The following is an 8,845-nucleotide window of genomic DNA, read 5'->3' as shown; positions in this document are numbered from 1 at the left end:
TCAAAAGTTATGGCACAATTATGGTGCTTACAGAGCCTGGAGCATCATACAAAATATATACAGGCAAAAAACTATGTACAAAAGGAAATATTTATATTCTGAAATACCTTACAGTCTGCCGGGAAAGTATACAGCAGTTTGAGAGTGAAACATAAACCAGCTTTAGATACACCTTTGGAGATATGAAACAAAACATTTACGTGATCGGGGGAGGGGGTGGTCACCTCCTCCATCCACTTCCAGAATTTCTCCCAGTCTGCTTTGGAACTAGTATGCTTTTCCCCATTAACAAAACTGGTGAAACTTTTCCAGAAAAACTTACTTTCCTACCAGAAACAGAAATTGGGGGCAGCATACAAATAGATAGATAGATAGATAGATAGATAGATAGATAGATAGATAGATAGATAGATAGATAGAACCGATTAGCTGGGTTGACAAGGGGTACTGGAGCCTATTGACTAGATGTCAGCATGCTTGGGCACCCACCAATGCCCATACCTGAGCAGGGGGCTCATTGTTGAGAGCCCTCTGGCTCTGCTGCATCTCCTTGCCTCTTACTCACCCAGAAGCGATGACCAAGAGAATCACAACAGCAGTGAGGATGAGAATTAGCAGCTTCTGCCATCTGTTAGTGCCTCAGCTCTCTGTTTGGCAAATGAACAACTGTCAGCAGTGGTGACGGAAATGGTGAAGACCGCTGAAGAATGGAGGTCCACATTGAAAGCATCTTGCCTTAGTGCTCCCCAAAACCTGGAGCTGGCACTACTTGGACTATGGAAATTAGATATTAGTTCAACCACTAAGGAATGCTGGTCCACATTGAAAACATCCTGCCTGGAGGTGATACTACTGTGGACGATGGGAATTTGAGGAAACATATTAGTTCAACCAATTTCAGAACAAGCCGAGGATGAAATGGTCTTGGAATTATAATTATGGTTCTCCTCCCTCATCATCCTCACCACCACCACCATCAACAACACCAGTTAACTGGGCCAGAAGAAGCCATTTATGATGCCGTCTGTAATAATCCTCTTTTATCCATAGCTCCTGAACACTCCTTTTTAGTTAAGTATATAGGAATGGATATACTTCATAGAGAAATGGATATATTTCCCCAGACCCCGGCCCAAGAAGACACTTAGACATTCTTTATGGGTAAAGGGCCACTCTTTATTAATTAATTAACAACCAGCAAAGGCGAACTGAACAGTGGGTGATGAATCACCAACGAAACAGTGCGGGCTCCTAGGCAAGGGCTAGGATTACCCTCATCCTGCCCATTGCCACTTTGGGCGACACACCCTGGCTCCGGAAAGGGGGCAGGCACGCCCTGCCCTATTCCATCAAAGCCAACCACCCCCTTAGAAGAGGGGACCTGGACAGCTCCCGGTATTCACCCCCCCGGACCGCGCAGCCCAAAGGATGGTGAAGACCTGGAGCAGGTTTCATGGCCATCAATTACTCCCCGCGCCGCACAGGCAACAAAGGAGCGATTAACCAATCCACCTTTAAATATCCAAGGGTGCTCACCGATACTATACCTTGCTTACCCCTCAGCCCGCACTGTTACCGCTAACGTGGCCAACCTAAAACCTAACTACTCACTGAATACAGAACGGAGTAGGCGAAAAAACCCCCAACCATGGCCAATCGGTTAAGGGCAAAAAATTCCTACTCGGCCCCAGAGGCGACCAATCTCTAGACCCGCTCTGCACCAGGGAAGGGAGGGAGGGGACAATCCAAAAGGACTGGTCGGCTCAGAGCGTGGAACGGCCGTTTTCGGCCGAAACCACGCCCACCAAGCCCGGCCAGCCAATCAGGACCCTTCTTGGTCCTCGTGCTGAGCTGGGCTGGGGAAAAGGACCTCCCCGCAGCACGAGGCAGAGGGGAGGGGAACTTTCCCCAGACCCCGGCCCAAGAAGACACTTAGACATTCTTTATGGGTAAAGGGCCACTCTTTATTAATTAATTAACAACCAGCAAAGGCGAACTGAACAGTGGGTGATGAATCACCAACGAAACAGTGCGGGCTCCTAGGCAAGGGCTAGGATTACCCTCATCCTGCCCATTGCCACTTTGGGCGACACACCCTGGCTCCGGAAAGGGGGCAGGCACGCCCTGCCCTATTCCATCAAAGCCAACCACCCCCTTAGAAGAGGGGACCTGGACAGCTCCCGGTATTCACCCCCCCGGACCGCGCAGCCCAAAGGATGGTGAAGACCTGGAGCAGGTTTCATGGCCATCAATTACTCCCCGCGCCGCACAGGCAACAAAGGAGCGATTAACCAATCCACCTTTAAATATCCAAGGGTGCTCACCGATACTATACCTTGCTTACCCCTCAGCCCGCACTGTTACCGCCACCCAGGGAGGTTAGCCCACGCTTGACCTCCCTGCCCCACCACTGCCCAAAAATTCAGCAAGCCTCCTCTGTATGTTACCTAAATATAGATCACAACCAAGCTCCGAAAGGTGAACCCCATCGGCACGATATAACTCGGGAAGACGAGCCACCACATTAGGGTGGTGTATTACAGCACCACCGGCAGCTATCACAAGTTTCCCAATTGCGGCTGAAGCTTTGCGCCTAGCCTTTTCTAGACAAAGCCCCGAACGGGCATTCCACCACACCCTACGCTGCAGCCAATTAACCCAGAGAATAAGCACCCCGGGCATCCATTCCTGCAATAAGGACAAATCAGAGGAGGCCTGCTGAACAATAGACAGGCCAGTCCGCTTGCCTAGGTCATTTTCCCCTAAATGCAAAACCAAGATGTCGGGCGGGGAAAAACTATCTAAGTGCCCCCTAAGTGCGGGCAGTAGCTGGTTCCAGAGCATCCCACGCATGCCCAACCAGTACACAGCAGCCCGTCTTCCAAACCCAAGCTGGGATCCCCAACGAGACGTGCTAGCCCGCTTGAAGGCCCAAAAGACCAGCGAGTGGCCGCACAACAGGATCCATACTGGAGCCACCGATCCCCCAACACCTGCCAAGGGAAAAAACACAATCAATAGCAGCCGAAAAAAGCCCGCTGTCAGCGCACATAGCGTCTGACCGCCACGGACTTCCACCTCCCAATCCTCCGAACCTCCGCTTCCTGGAGGCCCAACCTCGTGGCAGTAGTAGCTGCCCCAATGCGGAAAGAGTGAAGCGTAATTCCCTCAAGGGGAATCAGGGCCGCGCTAAGGGCCTTTTTAATCACTGAAAGAAACTGATACTGGGTAAGAGGAGTCCGATCCGAATGCGCGAACAAACACCCCCCAGAGTCCGGTCCCAGAGCCACATAGGCTCTGAGGGCCGACACTGGGCAAATTTGCCTATCCCCAGCGGCCGCCAAGCGAACTGTCTGGCCCCTCCCCCGCTGATCCGTCTTAGAGCGGCGAAGAAAAAGCTGCGCCTCTTCTCCTGACAATGACAGGTCGGAGAACTGCAGACAACGGTCACGAGGGGAAACCCTGCTGCGCGGGAGCAGCTCCCCGGGGCGAAAGGCTCCGAAAAAAGCCACTAAAACCGCAGCCCGGAACAAAGACACCTCCCAAGAATCTGCACAGCACCCGGCTAACTGACTGAGTGTAGCGGTCACCATATCCAGGGTAAAGGGCCGCCTAGAGTCTCCAGGGCCAGGGTCAGCCCTGGCCCAGCCCTCCAGCATGCGCCGCACGCGAGGGTCGGAAGAAAAATCACCCACCCCCCTCACCTGCGCCTCAAATGCAAGGGCAGCTAAATAACCACCCAGGGTGGACACGGCCCGTCCTGCTCTGCGTAACGTGACTAGGAACTGTTGCAGCTGACCCACGGGGACCGGCCAAACCTCAGGCAAACCTTCAGCCCTTCGAAAAAGGGCAAAAGCCTCAAGCTTGGCTGCGTAGCTAACTCTGGTGCCAGGCGCCAGAGACGCCGCTATCGCCTGCTGCGCCTCCACCTGCCAAGCTGCCAAAGGAAAGCCGGCATGGGGTCCGGGTGCAGAGAAGCCTCGGGAGCTAACGCTCTGAATCTGTCCACCTGGAAACGAGACAGAGCGTCAGCGATGTCGTTCCGAATCCCCGGCACATGGCGGGAGCGGAACAAAATGTTGGCCCGCAGACACTGCAAAACTAAAGCTCTGACCAGAACCATAACCCTAGGGGAGCGCGAAGACTGAGAGTTGACAACCTGCACCACTGCCTGGTTGTCGCACCAGAAACGAACTGAGGAGTCAGCAAACTCCTCAGCCCAGATGTGAACTGCCACCACTATTGGGAACAGTTCCAAAAAGGTCAAATCCCGCGTTACCCCGCGTTCAAACCAGTCCCGAGGCCAGGGAGCAGCACACCAGCGGCCCCTAAAGTAAAGCCCAAAACCTGCACCTCCAGCAGCGTCCGAATGGACCTGCAGATCAGCCTCTAAAAGCTGCTCCTGTCTCCAAAAAGTAACCCCATTGTAGCCGGCCAGAAAGGACTCCCAAAGGGACAAATCAGCCCTGACCCCTTCAGTAACCCGGACCCTGTGATGGGGAGCGCGCAGGCCCATTGTCAAGTCACAGATCCTACGCAGAAAGGCCCGACCAGGGGCAACAACCCTGCAAGCAAAGTTAAGATGCCCCGTTACCACCTGAAGCTCCCTAAGGGAGGCTTTACGGGCCCGCCCTAAGGCCCTAAGCAGCTCCACCAGCACTAGTAGTTTAGCCTGCGGGAGTCTAGCACAACCAGCAAGCGTATCAATCTCAATACCCAAGAAGGAAAGCCGGGTAACTGGCCCTTCAGTTTTATCCTTAGCCAGCGGTACCCCAAGCTCCTCCGCCAGCCCCATAAAGGAGCGCAACAAGCGGTGGCATTCCCCTGAATTGCCCCTACCGACAAAAAGAAAATCGTCTAAATAATGAGCTGTAGATTGAAGGCCCGCCCTACGCCTGACCGCCCATTCCAAAAAAGAGCTGAAAGCCTCAAAGGCGGCACAAGAGATCGAGCAACCCATTGTCAAGGCCCGATCAAAATAGAACTGGCCAGCAAATGTGAAGCCCAGCAACTCAAAGTCGTCCGGATGAATGGGCAGCAGGCGAAAGGCGGATTCAATATCACATTTGGCCAAAAGGGCCCCTGGGCCCTGACCCCTAACTACTCTGACTGCCTCATCAAAGGAAGTGTAACGAACCGAACACAAACTATCGGGGATGCCATCATTGACAGACAACCCTTTGGGATACGAAAGGTGGTGAATTAACCGGAATTCACCAGGAACCTTTTTTGGAACCACTCCAAGGGGCGAGGTTCGTAACCGGGGAAAAGGAGGGGCATCGAAGGGGCCTAACACCCTACCTGCCACCACCTCCTTAGTAATCTTCCGTAATACCACATCCTCCTTGCCCACCACAGATCTAAGATTACGAGGACTCCCTAGCCCCCGGCGTGCAGAGGAAGGAATCCGGAAGCCATCCCGAAAGCCCAAAAGTAGATAAGAGGCTGCCAACCGGTCAGGGTAGTCCATCAGCAAGCGCTCTAACACGTCAAGCCTGATGGGGCTGGAGCCCCTTACCCGAAGGGGGTGGGGGGGGACCACCCTTCCGATTGTTTCCAGGCCTAAACTTGGACCCGGGACCACCAGGTTTGGCTCGGGAGCACGATGTACTGGGGTGCTTTGCTCCGCAAAAACCGCATGCGTGCCTGAAGCGACAGGGGGAGTGAGAGCACTTGCCGCTGGTGTTATACTCCCAGCAGACCAGATGGGGTTGAACCCACTGCTGGCCCGCCCCCGCTGCGGCCGAAACCCCGGAAGGCCTGGACAACAAGTGTCCACTATCCGAGCGGTCACCTTCAACTGGGCGAGCTGGAGACATGATCACCAGCCATAGTTCCTGCAGAGGTGTATCCCACGGCAGAGTGGGATCCAAAGCTGCCCTCATACGGAAACTCTCATCATAACGGATCCATGAAGATCCAGCAAAATCTGAGACAGCACGGTGAATGATATCCATATACTTCAGGAGAGCCGGGCCCCGAGCCGGCTGCGCCTGAAGTATCACGCCCATGTAGATAGTAAAGCCAGACAGCCAGTTATTCCATGTTTTTTCCACTGGCTTTCTCTTGGTGGCCTCATGCTCCTTGCAAGACTCACCCTCCTTATGTTTAACTTCTGGTTCCCTAAATAGAAGACTAAAGATGTCTACATACTCCCCCTTGAGAATCTTTTCCCTGGTAGAAGGCAACAAGTGATCCCCTAGGGGAAGGCCCATGCCCCCGTAGGGGGCGTGCTGGGCCGAAGGCAGAATCCCCATTGGGTAATACCCAGGCCGATTAGCGGCATTCTGCTCTGAAGAAGGAAAACTGGGGGAGGGGAACGGGCCACTCGCAGGCCGCCCGCCCAACCATACCTGCTCTGCTGCACCCTGTGTACCAGCCGTGACCCCAGGAAACGCCAAAGGAAAACCCATACCCAAGTGTTGTGTATAGGGGGACCAGTAGGAAGCTGGCCCCCATCCACCCATGGCAGGAATCGGCCAGGGAACAGCAGGCCACTGGCCGGTGCCGCCGGGAGGTGTCGGTGCTGCTGGCTCACCCGGAACCAACGGCATAGCCGGATCTGCAGGCGGATGTCCAACCGAAGCGGCAGGCACAGGCAGCGATGACGCAGGAACATCAGGAGCCGGGTCCACGGGAGATGGCAGCACAGGAACAGGCGGAGCCGGGGCTGGTCCCTCAGGAGCAGAAGGCGCTTCCGGCCCCCCGGGGGGGGCCAGGCCTGATGGGTTCAATCCTCTCTCCAGCGCCTCCAACCTGCTAGAAATAGACGTTAGTAGCTGACTCCTGGCAGACCCCCTGGTCCGCCGGGGAACCTTGGGAGGCGGAACCCCACCCCCGCCAGAAGGCCCGGCCCCCGGGTCAGAAGGAGCAGCCTTCGCCTTCTCTAGCGCCTCCATACGGGTGATTAAGCCACGAATAAGAGCCATTTCCTCATCTTCCTCCTCTGAGGAAGAAGGAGGGGGTGCAGGCCTCTTAGGCGGACGAACGGGACGCCCCCCTTTCTTTTCTTTCGCCTTACGGGGCATCACAGCACACAATACCAGATAGGAGTAAAAAATAAACACAGACAAAAAACCCCCCAAAGCAAGCCCCCAAAGCCCAGAGGAAGACTTGTAACCACAGGCCTGCAAAGGCCCCAGCAAAATCAGTAGCCCAAACTAGGAAAAGCCACCAGCACCTTCCCAAAACAGGAAAATGGGGGCCCCCGGAAGCCACCCGCCCCCGCACCGGACCCCACACCCTGGCTTGTCCACCCCCCAGTGGCTAAGGGACCCACAAACCCAACAGGCCGAAGCCCAGAAGCAAAGAAATACGCCGCGACGAGAAGGCTCCACCGGGCCGGAACAACCCCCGCAGCTGCAGCCGCGCCTCTCCGGGGCTACCCCCGACAAGCCCGGAAACCTGTTGCTGCCGCGACGGAACCACCGCCGAATGCCCCCACGCCCGCTTTCGGGCGAAAAACCCCCCCCCCCCCCCACTAGAGGAGAAAGGAGCTCGACTAAAGAGCTCCTCTCTCGCCGACAATCCAAAAGGACTGGTCGGCTCAGAGCGTGGAACGGCCGTTTTCGGCCGAAACCACGCCCACCAAGCCCGGCCAGCCAATCAGGACCCTTCTTGGTCCTCGTGCTGAGCTGGGCTGGGGAAAAGGACCTCCCCGCAGCACGAGGCAGAGGGGAGGGGAACTTCCAGAGAAAGATTTCAGTCTCAAATTAACTCAGTGAACTCCAGGGTCCTCTTTCTCAAAATATGTTGTGGGGACCTATAATTGCAAAACCGATCCAATTCATGGGAGAATATTTCACTCCAGGGTTCAAGTCCTCAATCAGACATGTGAACTGATTGTGGACCATTGCATTTTTTCATACATGGATTAGTTCTCAGAAATACTGTAGGGTAAAAAGTCAGGAATATCCCTATTGCCAATAAGTAACAGAGAACTGAGCAGGAGAGCTGGTCCTGTGGTAGGAAGCATAAATTGTCCTCTTTGCTAAGCAAGGTCTGCCCTGGTTTGCATTTGAATGGGAGACTACATGTGAACACTGCAAGATATTCCCCTTGGGGGATGGGGCCACTCTGGGAAGTGCAAAAAGGTTCCAAGATCACTCACTGGCATCTCCAGATAGGGCTAAGAGAGATCTAAACTGGCAGGATCTGAGATCCTGATCTCCCCTACTCTTCTGTGTAGTAGCATAGGGGGTTTGACTTTTGGTGAAATGAGAGCGGAAGATATAACTTCTTATTCCTTGATGAAACTATAACAGGGTATATGCTATAGAGGTTTAATGGTTGCAAAGTTACAAGTGTACACAGTGTAGTGGTTCAAGGGTGATGTCTTATTTATATACTATGCTCAAGTTGGTTTGTAATCCAGAAGGTCTGAGTGCAAACTGTGAAGCAAGGGGCATGTGTTGTGCTTTTTGTTTTATTTTCCCCCTTTCAAATGCACTATATACCCAAGCTGGTTGAACATGTCCAAAAACCTCACTCAGTAACTCACACTATTCACACTGTATGTCATCAATCAATATGATTCTATAATCATATGAAATGTTAAGGAGGCCCTTGCTGATTCACCCCTAGCCCTGCACCCCACCTAGGGACAGCCCTGGGTTCAGGTTTGTGGTCATCTGAATGCGGGAACCCTTGGTTCCATGAGAAAAGCAACCCGAGGTTTCTGACCACAAACCTGAATTTGTAAGGGAGGAGAGCTGGTCTTGTAGTATCAAGCATGACTTGTCCCCTTAGCTAAGCAGTGTCTGCCCTGGTTGCATATGAATGGGAGACCTGAAGTGTGAGCACTGTAAGTTATTCCCCTCAGGGGGTGGAGCCACTCTGGGAAGAG

The 8,845-nt window shown here is 53.9% G+C and overlaps 1 protein-coding gene across 1 annotated transcript; it reads right to left on the bottom strand.

Annotated features, from left to right (window-relative positions):
• Positions 1 to 2,379: 2,379 nt before the first annotated feature.
• On the bottom strand, positions 2,380 to 7,398 carry LOC128324555 (uncharacterized). Its single transcript, XM_053249245.1, has 2 exons — positions 6,539 to 7,398; positions 2,380 to 2,993 (listed from the first exon to the last, which is right to left on the bottom strand). Exons 1-2 carry the CDS (start codon positions 7,026 to 7,028, stop codon positions 2,380 to 2,382), a joined length of 1,104 nt encoding a protein of 367 aa, XP_053105220.1. The 5' UTR covers positions 7,029 to 7,398.
• Positions 7,399 to 8,845: the final 1,447 nt, after the last annotated feature.

This window comes from Hemicordylus capensis, chromosome 4, assembly GCF_027244095.1.
Source record: "Hemicordylus capensis ecotype Gifberg chromosome 4, rHemCap1.1.pri, whole genome shotgun sequence".
Classification (NCBI taxonomy): Eukaryota; Metazoa; Chordata; class Lepidosauria; order Squamata; family Cordylidae; genus Hemicordylus; species Hemicordylus capensis.
Note: the sequence above shows the minus strand (reverse complement) of the source record. Positions and strands in the feature narration are given on the sequence as shown.